Consider the following 14,280-nt stretch of genomic DNA (forward strand, 5'->3'; position numbering starts at 1 on the left):
CTAGGTACTTATCCAAGGCTGATTTCCCAATAGTGGCACTACCACCTGCATTCTGTGATATGAAAGCGCAAAACCCCTGAAAAACCGAAAGGAATCAACTATCAGACCTTAATGAAGGAAATTTATTCAACATTCAGACTTTAATAAAAACAGTAAGTAAAAAGCTTACATCATATCCTGGTAAAGTGGTATGTGCAGGCTTTGATCTTGAAGCTCCAACCATGTTTTTCTTTGTGTTCTTCTTGTAAACATCAAAGAGCTTCTTTATCTTCTTCTTAATGTGATCCATCTTCAGCTTACATGTGGATGCATCTAACGTTGTGAAGCAGTATTCCAGGAAAGGCAACTTGAGTCTTGGATCAAGAACAGCAGCAATGGCTAAGATGTCAGAATACTCCTCCCAGTACTTACTAAACTTAGGCTTCATTGAAGCTACCATCTCACTAATGACTTCATCATCATTAAACTGATTCGCTTTCAGCCAGCTCTCGATACTCCACACTTGCATGAAATACACGTTAGCTGTTGGATACGAAGAGCCAGAAATCAGATTCGTCATCTCAGCAAACGGCGCCAAGAAATCGCGGATCAACACTGCTCTATCCCACTCCACTTCAGTTGGACAGATCTGATATGCAGCCTCAATTTCAGACATATGGCAGAAGGCTTCTCTGTAAATGATGGCCCTGTCTAGCATAAGATGAGTGGAGTTCCATCTTGTTGATACATCCATAACCAATCCTTTATCTTTATCTTTAGGATCAATAACCACCATGTCCACACAGCTTTGAAAGAGCTTCTCTCTAGATTCTGTCACTTGGACAAACTTTACACTATCTCTTATCTTCTCCAACGATCCAACAATCACACTCAGGCCATCTTGAACTATCAAGTTCAAGATGTGAGCGACACACCTCACGTGGAAGAACTCTCCACCGCAGACCAGTTCCCTTCGTAGCTGCCTCTTGAGAATGGACTGCATGTTATCATTTGATGACGCATTGTCCACGGTGATTGTGAAGACTTTTTTCTCCAGCTCCCATTCTTTCAGCAACTCCATTATCTTCATTGCTATGGCACCACCAGTATGAGGAGGAGGAAATGCGCAGAAGTCAAGAATCCTCGACTTCAGACTCCAGTCTCTATCTATGTAATGCGCCGTCAAACACAGATACCCTTCAACCGTAAGAGCTCTCCACAAGTCTGTCGTTAAGCAAATCCTTCCTGGAATCTCTTTTAGCTTCTGTCTCAGTTTCAGCTTCTCCCTCTCATATATCTTCAAACAATCGCTAGCAGCTGTATTTCTGCACCAGAACTGGACAGACGGATTCAAATAATGCCATGCTTCCCTGATTCTTCTATACTCAACAAAGGAGTAAGGCAAGTTGTGCTCGATCAAAGCTACTGCAATCATCTCACGGAAGACAATCTGGTCTATGTTCCTACCAGTACCAGGTGTGCCAGAGACGGGATTCAAGCTAAAAACTTTCATATGACGCAATAGACCTGTGGTTCCATTCCTACGCAGATTTATCTGGTAGTTAAGCTTGCAGAATTTGCATTGAACGTCATTTGAACCATCCGGATACTTATCTCCTATTATACTAAAGTGCTTCCAACATCTAGAAGTTCTGCGTTTACCTCCTCTTTTGACGCAGTTTTCAGCTGTGCTAAGTTAGTAAGAACTCAAACACATAAAACCCATCTCAAAGACAGTAACACTTATACGGCAGGAGAGAACTTACGCACACACAGTTGACTTAGGATAAACAAACACAAATGAATTCATAACAGTTTATACAAGCATTAAGACCAGAGGTACAAGCATTAAGACCAGAGGTACAAGAACAATAATCATAAGATGGCTCAGAGAATGGTCACAAAGAAAAAAAACAGACAAGGAAACATCAAAGACATTAAACCCACAAAGACAACTAGTACACTTGGAAGTAACTTGAGCAATTCATAAACACAGGTGAGCCTTGTAAAATTAAACCAAGATCCATAGAAACAACTTCGGAGGGTCAAGATCAAACAATCATGCGTACATAGCTTAGAAAGGAGTTACGGTAGCTTACATAGCTTAGCTGAGGGAGGGTTCTGTTGCCGACTTTACTGGCTGAAACAAAGCAACCGCACTCATATGAGATACCAAATACTAATCCAAATCTTAACAAATTGATCTAAAGTTTTCAAAAGGATGAGATAATTACCACAAAGAGAGAGAGCTCGAGGTCGGAGATTGAGAGAGAGAGAGAGAACTCGGAGATGGGTCAGTGTCAGAGATCAAGAGAGAGCTTGAGATGGGTACTGGGTCTCAAGCCTAAGTAAGGTGTGATGGCGATGGACGAGACGAGAGAGGACGGCGATGGACGCGACGGAGAGGACGGCGACGGACGAGACGAGAGAGGACGGCGACGGACGAGACGAGAGAATCGCGAGAGAGAGAGACGTTTTTCCCAAATCAATTTTGATTTGAAATTGAAACCCTAGGTTTTTTTGTTCATTGGACGGCCCGTGACCATAAAGCCCAAACCCGATAATGACCATTTTTTAAATGGTTTCCCAAATTATGCCCAATCAAAACCCATGGAAAAAATGGGATTATCCATATTAGGCCCATTTTATATATGGACACGGGCTACCATTGGTCGGCCCAACCATTTGACACCTCTACTGGCAATATATATGAGAAAACTTCATAAAAGACACATACAACCATCATCAAAGAATCTAAATTTTATAGTTTGTCAACTTCCACTATTTTGATTCATGATCTGTACATAAACATTCTTTCTCTTCTCTTGATGATCAATGAATTTTAAAATGGGCCTTAACAACCCGGGAGTATCGGCTTTCCCTGAGGAAGACAACATCTTCTGTTGGAAAGGGGCAATAAAAGGAAGCAAAGAGACTGTGTTTGAAGGAACTGAGTACAGACTCTCACTCTCTTTCTCCAATGACTATCCTTTCAAGCCTCCAAAGATCAAGTTCCAGACTACTTGCTTCCACCCCAATGTTGATGTCTATGGCAATATCTGCTTGGACATTCTTCAGGTTAGATATATATAAATATAACTTCCACTTGTATCTTTTGTGCTAGAAAAAAATCAGTTTTCACATTTTTTTGTCTTTGTGGGAAAGGATAAATGGTCATCTGCTTATGATGTGAGGACAATACTACTATCAATCCAGAGTCTTCTGGGAGGTAATTTACCTTTGATTTCTTTGCTTGTAAGCTCTTTGGTTAGTTAATCTAATACCTAAGTGTATGTGTGTGTGTGATGCTCAGAACCGAACATCAGCTCACCATTGAACACTCAAGCAGCTCAGCTCTGGAGCAACCAAGAAGGTAATGTAAAAAAAAAAAATGCCGGTTTCACATTCCATCTTCTAAGTTTCTCCTCCATTATGTATTTCTTAAGGTCTCTTTTGTTTCCTTGTACAGAGTATAGGAAGATGCCTCCCACCAGTGCATGATTCAATCAACAGAAGAAGCACATTGATTTGTTTTTTATTATTTGTTTTTCTGTAACAATTATCGTTCAGTTTTATTTTTGAGCCAAATAGTGACATAAAATAATGTGAACGAGTGAGTTTTGATTTGAGTATTTGTTCCCAGCCCACCAAATGATGAAGCTTTTTCTGATTCCAGTTTCCTTCACTTGAAATAAGATCACATTACTTTTAATGTGGATGAGTAGGTTCTTCCTAAACATTTACACGGAAGCTTATACATATGCGTCTATTTAACAATGATAAAATAACAACAAACAAATATTGAATAAATGTGTATATGCACAGACTCACCAACATAAACCAATTATATAATAAAAACATTAATCATGACTGTAAAGAGGAGGCAACGAGAAGAGCAGAGCCAATGCTAGAACCATCTTCCATGGCTTTAACGACGACGTATTGACTCACTTCTTCTCCTAGAATCTCAACCAAAGCTTCCTCCATGTATTCTCTAAACATGGTGTACTTCATGTACAAACCTCCTTCTACTGCAACAACTGTTCTTCTCTGCATCTGCATTTCGCCTCTGCTCCTCCCGCTCGTGATTCCTCCTCCACCATCTCGACCTATCTTCTTCAAGATCCCCGCTATTCCCGCTGCTGCTAGCCTCCCTGCTCTTCGTGTCACCACGTCGCATATTTTCACCATCAGCTTTCTCACCTTCAATGGTACATCTGATACCTATGGAAGGTTAAGCTTCTTTAAGTTCCATATAACATTTGTTTTTAACATAATAGATGAGCTTTTTTAACTTACCCCTAAGTCTTTCAAGATTCTTGCTACTTCTTGTAACTCAGGTGTGTCGTCTTCATGCATAGCTGAGACTGAGTTTGTTCTGAGAGATTGAAGTATACAATGTTAGTTGTTCCGATAACGTGAGAATCAAGCATCTAATTAGAGCATTAAGAACCAGCAGATATGTAATGTACCTCAGAACGTAAGGCTGAGAAAACACAGAAGAGGAAGGTCCAAAGATATCAGATTCTTGTGACATGCGAAGAATCACTCTACGAACAATGTCACCTAGATACAGTCCTGCTATCATCTTCTCAAATCCCTACATATATATAAAAGAATCACCGCTTGTTCTTCACCTGAAGATAAATAACTTATGGATAAAGCAAAGATGACTCTACCATATCGTTTGGATTAGAACTCTCTGCATCCAAGTCAATGTCATATGCAGTTCTAGGCAGATGTGAGGACCAAAAATTTCCCCACTCCATATTGACCACCTGAAACATATAAGAAAACATTTCTTCATCTGAGGAATCTTAAGCATGATAGCTTTTTTTTTTTTTTTTTCTAATAGACTATTAGTACCATGCTTCCAGAAGTTGTAAGCAGACCCTGACACTTGATTATGGCGTCGGTTCGCTCCAAGTAACACGCGTTACTACCTGTTCCGAATACAACCGCAACAACCGTGTCTGGATCATGATAGTATCCAAGTGACAGTGCTCCAACAGTATCATTTACCTAGCTCAAAAAAAAAAAGGAAAACTGAATTTAGAACAACAAATCATCATTTTTCTAATAGTTAGCTAAGGCATCACAATTTTTCTAAAAGGGGAACTTACAAGAGCTGCAACGTGGATATCAAGGCCTCTTCTGTTTAGAGCTCCTTGTAGACATTCAGCTATGTCTTTCCCAACCTAAAATAAATTAAAATTTGCATGTTAACATGACAAAATAACTTTTAATGAGCATATAACAAGAGATGGATTACATTGTCACAAAATCATAAGATAGCTAACGTTTACTACTAATCCAATCAAAAGACTCGCTGCTTCATCTGAAAACCAAGCCACAGTAGAAGAGAATCTAAAAAGTAATGTTAAGTATACCATCTTAATTACTAACCATTTCACTAATCTCAAAACCTTTGGTCCATTTGATTAGAACTCCGGAAGATATACAAGTGTGCTTGACAGGGAACGAAAACGTAAATGCGAGTTCCCTTTTAACACCTTGCGAATTAGATTCGTTTCCTTCTTTTTGGATAAACCTTTCCAATGAAAAGGCTAGAAAGTTGAAAAGAACCTGCAATCATTTGAACAAGGAATATAACGGATACTAACATTAAGCAACTTACATTAATATAATAGCAAACAAGGGACTGGTGAGAAATAAAAAGAGTGTGTGAAGAGTCACCACCTCGCTGGTGCTATTCATCAAATGGGAAGGTATAGGGTGTCGTTCAACATCTTGAACATCTAGGTATGACCTCTCACCACCCAGATGAACCCTTAAGATCCTAAAGTAAGTGCCTCCAAGGTGTAGTGCATAATAAGTTCCTTTCTCCGTCCTGGAAGTATAAAAAGTCAGTCAGTGCAACACTTAAAAAGAGAATCCAATGGCTAGAAAATATATGAGGAAACAAGTGCATTGTCCTTGAACAGTCGCAATCGAGTGGATAGGAACAAGATACCAAAGTAAAGGTCAGCGAGATAAGAGAGCGATAAAAAAAAGAAGAACACCTACAAGCTTTTACACTATATATGTAAACGTCACATAAAGTTAAAAAAAAAAAAGAAGGAACAGAATCTGTGCCTGTGAGAAATGTTTTTTTTTAATAAGGCCTGTGAGAAATGGTACCCACTGACACTTCTTTAGCTCCAACTAAAGCTCAAAGACTAGGACTCGTTTACTCCCATTTTAGAGCAAGACATTATAACTCTATGAATCACGCAGCAACAAAGTATTCCCCTTTACAAAAATGAAAAATAAAAAATAAAAATAGCAAACTCAAGGGACATGGACAAGATAACAACCAAAAGAATGATCTATTTTTTTTTAATACCAAAAGTTTCAAACCCGAAACCACAACATATAATATTAGTTTTGTCTCAGTGGTCGTCATTCATTCGGACTGCTAAAGATTATCTTCACACATTACTCTATCAATCTATGGGTAAGCATTTTTTTTTTGCATGTCAGGAGGTTCGAGGCTGAATCCCGTAATTCCCCGACCCGAAACCACCACATTTAATATTAGTTTCGGTCCTATTGGTCATTTATTCGAACTAGGGAGTTGAGGTAAAGATTATCTTCACACATTACTCTTATCAATAAAAGAAGGAAAGCTAACCCATTAGGCAAATCATGAACATAAGTGAGAAGCATTTTAAGCTTGGAGCCACCTTCAGAAGCCAAACCAGCGTGCATCTCCACCGCCATAGCGTCCACCACCTGCCTCAACCTCCCCACAGGAGCATCACAGCCTTCCTCAAACTCCTTCAAAATCTCAACCACAGTCCTCCATTTCCTCCTGCTCTTCACTCTCCTCCTCACCATCACCGCCGCCACTGAACAAGCCGCCACAACCGCAGCCGAGGTGAACGCAACCGCCACCTTCCCCATAGAACAAGAACCTAACCAAATACACAGTTCCTACTCCGAGAAAGAGTTGAGTCGATTAGATAACCAAGAACGAATCCATTTCACCATCATCAACCTTCTCTTTCCACTTGTATTGCTTAGCTCTGTTTCTTATCTACTCCTTTAAACTAACTGGTGGTCCCAGTCCAAACGATTCAAACTCGAGTTTCTTGCCGGCGGGTGATACTGACGACAAAGAGAGAGAGAGAGAGAGACAAAAGTGGAAGGAGAGAGTCAGAGAGAGAAGGGGTTGGAAGCGAAGTGGTGAATATATATTTATTTATATATTCGTGTAATTACATTATACCCTCTCGTCTTTTTGGATGTCGACGGTTTCGTTTTCTAAATATGTTTTTTTCTCAATTTGATTAAAAAAAACAATTTCTCAATTAATTTTTCATTTTTGTCGCCAAAAAATCCATTTAAATTACATACTCAGTTAGAAACATTTGTCAAAAAACATATTATATAAAATTGAGGACGGTGTTCAAAAAAAAATTGAGGACAAGAAATCTGTCATTTGCTATAATAAATAAGAAAAAAAATTATATTGACGAGGAAATATATCTTATAAATCATTATTTAGTTTTTTAGAAAATGACAATAAAAACCATTATTAGCACGAAAAAAAATGAGGTGAACTAAAGTAAAAAAAATTAGATTTTAAGCTTTTTCCTAAACTTTATATAGTTAGTTATGTCTGTAATTTAGTTAACTTGCACTTCAACCTAGTTATCGTTCAATGACAAAAAGGTAATGTCACGTTTTATTATTTTTAAAAATATATAAGGGCTTTCTTGATTATTTTCGTTGTGGTAAGTGAATAAACGTACGACCGTTAAGAAGGAAAAAAACATGTTTAATAGTAATAATAACACAAAACGTCTTTATTACCCTTGTACCCACATTTCTACAATATATTACCGTCGTGCCCAGTTTCCTCTCTTTCGTTCTTTCTTTAATCGCACTTTAAGATACCAAACGTAACTACTTGCATTTAAATTCCCTATCATTTGAATCATTTTTAAACAAAATAAAGTGAAAAGAGTAATGCCCGTTTGACCTTTGACCGGTCGATTTAATATGACTCTCATTTGAATATTATTTCAACGGCGTGCTCTTTTCTTGCTGCCGTTGGGAATCTCTCATGATCAATTATTATTATAATTCGAAAAAACTCTAACCATCAAATAAATTAATTAGCAAAATAATCATCCGTACTTTGGCAGATTACTGATAACGACTCGTGTGGCCACGAGTCTAGTCCAGTAACCAGTAATGTAAAGGGTCTGAATTGTAATTTTGGCATTCTCTTCTTCTTTTTCTAGCATGCTCTACGCTAGCCAACTTGGCAAATATTATGTGTGTTTTCGCATTGGCATTATTATTTTCTGCCAGCCATTATTATTTATTTAAATTAATTAATTCACATAACGGTTGACAATAGTTTGTTAGCTAAGCGGCAGAGGCATGATAACGTTCATAAAATGTTTTATAAAATGATGACCAAACCCAACTCAAATTAAAATTAAATTAAATGTACAAGATAACGCACATAGTGACGATTGAAATGTACTTGTAAATTGAAATTCTAAAAACGTTAGTTAGTATTTTAAGAATTACTTAAAACTACATTTAAATTTTACAAAATAATACCTAAGTTTTCTTATCAAGTTATTAGTGTTTTAGTGATCGTGGAATAAGATTAATTTTTTATATTTTGATTTAATTATTTTTTAATGCAAAGTACTCTTTTATAAAAAAAAATGAGAATGAACTTATGATTGTAAAATCCAACAATTTTGTAATGTTAAAATATGCCGAAAATTTCACTTAAATTCATTTTATAATTGGTTTCGGTAAATTTTAGTTTGAAATAAGATAGAAAATATATAAAACAATACATTTATTTTCTCTCCAAAAAGAACAATACATTTATTTTGCAAGGGATCAATAACTTCAATAGTATCGAATGTCCTTTGCTGTATGAGTGTGGCGAACAGCAGCATGAAAGCTGGCACATTTTAGTTTTACATTATCGGCTTTTCCATCAACTTTGTTTTAGAGGCAAAAAAAATGTTTTTGTTGTTGGGAAATTAAAAGTATCTTACAATAGTGAGGGACAAACAGCGTCAGAGCCCATGAAAACGCACGTTGCCATTTAACCCCCAACAAAAAAAGGAAAGAGCTCGTCCCCAGTTTGACAGCTCACTGCCACTCAACAATAGGACCCACAGCTTCCTTGATATTTACAGTTTTGACCTTTCTTTGGGTCTACGTCGTCTCTTTTGGAGGTTCTCCGCGTTTTGGTCTCGTATTTCGAACGTGATTGTGGTCACGTGACTTGACACGTCACCTCTTTACCCTTCGCTGACGCAACGCTGTCTCTCATCTTACCCGGTCGTTTTGATTACTGTTTTTACTTTCAGTATTTTTTTTATCAGCTGTTTTTACCTTCAGTTGTCTGATAATTTCATACTCGCTCCGTTTCAATACAGATGATGTTTTAGAAGGTTTGTTTTGTTTCAATTTACATGAAGTTTTGAGATTTTAAGGAAGTTTTGAGATTTTAAGGTTAACTTTAACTTTATTGAAAACTGTTCAACCAATTAGATTTTACAGTCTTTTTTATAATTGATTAACTGATTTTAAAATTATATCTTTAAAATATTTTTTTAGAGAAATGTAATTTTCTTAATCTTTGTGCACTATTACAAAACATCAAGTATTATGAAACAGAGGGAGTAGCATTTAATGTTATGCGATACGCCGATACCACTGATTTTTACTATAACTAGTGGTATTCCGGCGCTACGCGCCGGGTTTGTATATTTTTTTCTTAAATAAATTTACAATTAGAATTTTAATAGTAAACAAAATATTTAAAATTTCAGGGAAGTTCCACAAACATGTAAATAGGATTTCGATAGAGAACACTACCCCCACCAAAAAACTATAAAGCTCCCATTAACAACCAAATGAAAACAAAAAAAAAAGAGAAAAAAAAATTGATCTTACAAAAAAAAAGATGTAAATTGTATCACAAAATTAAATGATACAAACTTCTATCATTTATTTGTAAATGATACAAAAGATAGATCCACCAAGATCGTACGTAGTCTGCCAAATATAACTTAATAGATGGTCTCTCTAGGATAACAAAAAAAAAAGTTAATTACGATATGGTAAGGTTAATACTAGAGTCTAAAGCCATGAACCTGCTGCTGTTTTTAAAATGTGTGGGATTGGTAGTGTTTCGGTTAGAAGTTTTGGGTTAAGTTCGGGTATTGATCGGCTGTATTTCATAGTCCCGTTAACAGTGTTGTGTTTTAAGTTTTTTAAAGTGTCATTCATTTGGCTTTGCCAATTGTGGGTGACCCTTTTTGTAGTGGAAAACTATGTTGTTAGTTTTTTGGTCTCTTATGCTCTAGTGGTTTGATAAATAACTTGTCTGTCAAGTAATATGTGAACCTTTAACTTATTTTGTTTCAGCAAATTGATGTATAATATCATATTTCTTTGACTGTTTTGAAGCATTTTACAGTGGATGTGCAAGAGCCTGTTCACATCATCCCATCTGCTAAGCTGATTGTAAACCGGACTGCTTCTGAAGACTATAAGGAAGCTCATGGGATACACCAGTGGCGGAGAGACGACCAAGAGTTGGTTTCCAACATTTATTTGTTCAAATAGCTCACAAAGGTTGATTTGTTTTCTTTCTTTTCTCAATTACAATGCCCTTTATTTTCTGATTGAAATTTTGTGAATGAAGTTACAAAAACATACAAAAAATATATTTTTGCATTGAACTTTTAAGAAAAAGAAATATATATATAGCCTTCGACATCATTTTTACTCATATATCTTCTACAACTTCAAAAAACCAACTACCAAAAGAAACCAAACTCCTAAGAAAAGAGTGAGCAAATTTGGTGGAGAAAACAGATAAAAAAAAAACATCCAAAGTAAAGTAAGCAGCTTGCTCCTGCACTCAGCATGCGATTCAGCATGTGCTCGCAACTTCTGCAACACCTTTTGGTGATATCTCTTCAGCCACTTCTGCTATCACACTGGTTTCCTTAGATTTGTCTTTTGGTGTTGCCTTTTTGTCACTGGCAGTAAAAGATTGCTGAAAGATAAACAATCTCCATCAGATATTTATCTAGAAAAGAGCACCACACTATGAGTTTTGTTGTTTTTACCTGTCTTTTATACAGCTGGTGTTTCTTTTTCCCAGTCTTTGATTATATTTTCACAATTCTCATAGAAGACAAAATCATTGAGTATGCATGTCTTGTATGCATGTCTTGCTCACATGTTCCTTAAAAAATTTGATTACTTTGACTCCTTGCTCTATCTTTACCTGCCCATTTCAAAATCCACAGAAAGTAAAATTTAATTCTTTTTCACATGACAGAGGGAGAAACTAAGAAAGGAAGACTCTCTGACCTCCTGTGTATCACGGCTATTAGTAACAGGCTTGTTCTCATCATTCTCAAGCGTAATATGCCTCAAGGAACTATTCGGAATATCTTTAACGATGTGACACTTAACAGGGAAGCAACCAACCCACTTGTCCTGCTGCCAGCACTCCGCCATCTGGTTCTAATCAACTGGTCATACCATCTCCGCTAAACCAACAAACTGCCCACTTGTGTTTACCTGTTACAAAAAAAAATCATTTCATTTATATCTAAATCGGAAACAAATCAAAACAACCAAATTTTTTCCATATTTCACTTACAGAGAAGATGAGAAAAACAGGGCAGGAGGACTTGTCTCCCGCTGCTTTGTTATACGCAGCGTTAAGCTTCTTGTTGCCATTAGAGGTACTGGACCACACATTATATTTGATGCTTTTGTGAATATCATCTTCGCTATACGATTTGATCACAAAGAGCTTCGCGTTGGTGTAGGTATTAGAGAAAAAATCTTTCTTGTTGTATTCCTTTGAAAAAGTACTAACCCGTTACACTTTGAGCACAAAGCCTTCCTAGAAAGCGAGAGCTTCTTCGTTGTCCCGAGATAAAGATCCTCAAGGGAAACCTTCAGAGGGTGAACAACATCTTCACCACGCCTCTGCCTCTTTCCACGGCTCCTGCCACCTAATCAAAACAAAAAAAAAATCAAACCTTTATCATCTATTCAAAAGTCAAAAACTCTTCTCAGATTGGGAGATGAGAGACTAACCTCCGAAAGGCTGTCCACCACCACCACCACCAAAGAAAGAGGAGAAGATATCAAAGGGGTCATGACCACCGCCTCCACCACCCATTCCTTCCTTGAGCGCATCCTCACCGTACAGATCATAGATCTCACGCTTCTCCGCTTCGCTGAGAACCTCATAAGCCTGAGCTAGCTCCTTGAACTGCACAGAGACGAAACCAGTTAACCTAAAGCTCGCGAATTTCAGATCTAATTACGAAGATCTAATCGATCGGACAAATCTAAAGAAGGAAAAAAAGAGTGAGATGGAATGAAATCATTAAGAACGTATTGATTGTGTAGAATTGGCTCGATTACTACTCGGTTTCTTTGCTTTTCAATTGGAGAAGACGAACTGGTAGAGGTGAAGCGAAGCGTCATCCTTCGACGGGTTTCTTTGTGTGTTTTGTGTCCAGTTGGGCCAATTTAAAAAACAATTGTGAGGCCCGTCTGACGTGGACGATTAACTGATTTTGATTGGGCGAATATTTTTGAGGACGTAGCGTTCTCTGGATACAGAATATGCTGCTTTTAGTATTGTGACTAGAGATTTTTCCGGGCTACGCCCGGATTTTTTTTCATATATTTAAATTAAATTTAGATTATTTTAGAATTCATATTTGAATATAAATATTTTATACTTAGACGACTGATTATGCTATCTAAATTATTAGACAGTCTGAAAGACTTGAAATGTTGATTTTAGTTAAGTTTTCTTGAAGATCATCCTCTGAGTTTGGTGTTGTTTTGTTCAAACTCATGCATTAAACTTGACTCTTATCATGCTTCTGAAGTCTCTAATGATTTGTATTGTGTTGCCAAAGTAAAATTGTGTCACCGATGATGAAGCAAACATTAGCTTCCCTATAAATAAGATGTATTAATTTTAGACGCCTTAAACTTGTTTTGCAATGAGACGCCTGAGAAAGGTAGTAGTAAGTCATTGTACATTTGTACGTCTCTGTTTTTTACTCAATTTCTGGTACACTGCTTAGTTTTTAACAATCGCATCTTGTTATCCCTGTGTATATAAGGAAAATTACTATTCAAGCTTGTAAAAATAAATGAAAAAGGATTATATAAACATATATTATTATTTTACATTTATCTTCTGTAGTATCTGAGGGGGTAGCCCAAATAATGCGTGTGTCCAGAGGATTCATGACCCGTATTAAGATACATCAAAAAGGTATCGATAATTTCATGTACCTCTAGAGTCCTTCCGTTTTCGTCTTTATCATCATTAGATAATCCAGCATGTCCCTTCAATGGATTTCATAAAGTAGCCAATCGCAGATCTAAGACTTTGGGAGCATCTTCAAGAATCTGCTGAAAAAATTATGTTTTTTTGGAGTTTCAGAAAGAATCACCAATGTTTATTGCATTCTACTTGATGCTAGAAAGATTGAAATTTAATGGAACATGTAATGAAAGTAGAGAATATAAATGAACATTACTACATGAGGAAACAAATTTATGATTCTAAGCTAAATCAATATGACCAAAAAAATGCTAGTCTTCAAGAGAAGAATAGATGAAAGCAATCAGATGATGTCGCCATATGCAACAAAAATAGGACCTGACCACATCTTAAATCAAATCGAGCAAAGATTTACATTACCTCAACCGTAACCAGGAAGGCTGGAAGAAAAGTGTTCCCAAACTCAATCTGTTGTTGATCTCGTCATCAACTTTTCTTCTTATCTTTCTACCGACAGTATGATGAATTTCCTTCTCAAGTGAAGCTTTTTGCTTGCTCCTCTCTTGAAATTATTATCATACAACTGCGCATCCACGATCTGTCTGTTTTACTCTTTTATTTCTTAAACAACACACATCGTTAGACAAACTCTCCTACAAAATACTAATAATAATAATAATGTCAAAGCTCTCGTCTTTAAACGTTCTATAGGCTAATAGGATTCAAAGGCAAGACCTTTTCTCAGTTCCATTAACTGTAAACACACTAACAGAAAAATCCCAGAAAAAATATATTGAATTCAGACAGTACCTGTTTTTAAGATGTAGGACCCTCGAGTGTAGTTGTCACGGTGTCGACAGAACTGGGAAAAATCCAATGCTAGAAAGATCAAGACACAAGGATAGATGAGAGAGAAGCAAATCGGAAAAGTCTAGTAAGAACGTACACGTTACTGTGTCTCCTTCTCCAAG

General features: G+C 36.8%; 3 protein-coding genes and 1 long non-coding RNA gene across 4 annotated transcripts; 2 read left to right on the plus strand and 2 right to left on the minus strand.

Annotated features, from left to right (window-relative positions):
* Positions 1-2,811: 2,811 nt before the first annotated feature.
* LOC103833218 (ubiquitin-conjugating enzyme E2 20) lies at positions 2,812-3,611 on the plus strand. Its single transcript, XM_009109316.3, has 4 exons — positions 2,812-3,057; positions 3,145-3,208; positions 3,293-3,352; positions 3,449-3,611. The coding sequence occupies exons 1-4, from the start codon at positions 2,815-2,817 to the stop codon at positions 3,478-3,480; spliced, it is 399 nt and encodes a 132-aa protein (XP_009107564.2). The 5' UTR covers positions 2,812-2,814; the 3' UTR covers positions 3,481-3,611.
* A 52-nt stretch (positions 3,612-3,663) lies between these two features.
* LOC103832872 (hexokinase-3) lies at positions 3,664-9,373 on the minus strand. Its single transcript, XM_009108968.3, has 9 exons — positions 6,614-9,373; positions 5,680-5,830; positions 5,386-5,565; positions 5,103-5,177; positions 4,846-5,001; positions 4,659-4,757; positions 4,452-4,579; positions 4,279-4,357; positions 3,664-4,203 (listed from the first exon to the last, which is right to left on the minus strand). The coding sequence occupies exons 1-9, from the start codon at positions 6,883-6,885 to the stop codon at positions 3,844-3,846; spliced, it is 1,500 nt and encodes a 499-aa protein (XP_009107216.1). The 5' UTR covers positions 6,886-9,373; the 3' UTR covers positions 3,664-3,843.
* A 1,309-nt stretch (positions 9,374-10,682) lies between these two features.
* Positions 10,683-12,491, minus strand: LOC103832873 (chaperone protein dnaJ 2-like). Its single transcript, XM_033277345.1, has 7 exons — positions 12,427-12,491; positions 12,094-12,271; positions 11,870-12,008; positions 11,648-11,780; positions 11,353-11,565; positions 11,106-11,266; positions 10,683-11,032 (listed from the first exon to the last, which is right to left on the minus strand). The coding sequence occupies exons 1-5, from the start codon at positions 12,487-12,489 to the stop codon at positions 11,521-11,523; spliced, it is 558 nt and encodes a 185-aa protein (XP_033133236.1). The 5' UTR covers positions 12,490-12,491; the 3' UTR covers positions 10,683-11,032; positions 11,106-11,266; positions 11,353-11,520.
* A 721-nt stretch (positions 12,492-13,212) lies between these two features.
* LOC108869271 lies at positions 13,213-13,600 on the plus strand. The gene is made up of 2 exons (XR_001955548.2): positions 13,213-13,297; positions 13,405-13,600. It is a non-coding gene; the product is annotated as an uncharacterized LOC108869271 (long non-coding RNA).
* Positions 13,601-14,280: the final 680 nt, after the last annotated feature.

This window comes from Brassica rapa, chromosome A08 (assembly GCF_000309985.2).
Source record: "Brassica rapa cultivar Chiifu-401-42 chromosome A08, CAAS_Brap_v3.01, whole genome shotgun sequence".
Lineage (NCBI taxonomy): Eukaryota > Viridiplantae > Streptophyta > Magnoliopsida > Brassicales > Brassicaceae > Brassica > Brassica rapa.

Excerpts from the sequence above, each read along its gene's own strand:
- LOC103832873 (XM_033277345.1), bottom strand. The coding sequence starts at position 12,489 with ATGACGCTTCGCTTCACCTCTACCAGTTCGTCTTCTCCAATTGAAAAG. Across the intron at positions 12,009-12,093 it reads TGGTGGACAGCCTTTCGGAG|GTGGCAGGAGCCGTGGAAAG; the intron begins GTTAGTCTCTCA and ends TGTTTTGATTAG. Across the intron at positions 11,566-11,647 it reads CTGTTTTTCTCATCTTCTCT|GTAAACACAAGTGGGCAGTT; the intron begins GTAAGTGAAATA and ends TTTTTGTAACAG.
- LOC103833218 (XM_009109316.3), top strand. The coding sequence starts at position 2,815 with ATGAATTTTAAAATGGGCCTTAACAACCCGGGAGTATCGGCTTTCCCT. Across the intron at positions 3,058-3,144 it reads TCTGCTTGGACATTCTTCAG|GATAAATGGTCATCTGCTTA; the intron begins GTTAGATATATA and ends TTTGTGGGAAAG. Across the intron at positions 3,209-3,292 it reads AATCCAGAGTCTTCTGGGAG|AACCGAACATCAGCTCACCA; the intron begins GTAATTTACCTT and ends TGTGATGCTCAG.
- LOC103832872 (XM_009108968.3), bottom strand. The coding sequence starts at position 6,885 with ATGGGGAAGGTGGCGGTTGCGTTCACCTCGGCTGCGGTTGTGGCGGCT. Across the intron at positions 5,002-5,102 it reads ATATCCACGTTGCAGCTCTT|GTAAATGATACTGTTGGAGC; the intron begins GTAAGTTCCCCT and ends TTTTTGAGCTAG. Across the intron at positions 4,204-4,278 it reads GAATCTTGAAAGACTTAGGG|GTATCAGATGTACCATTGAA; the intron begins GTAAGTTAAAAA and ends AACCTTCCATAG.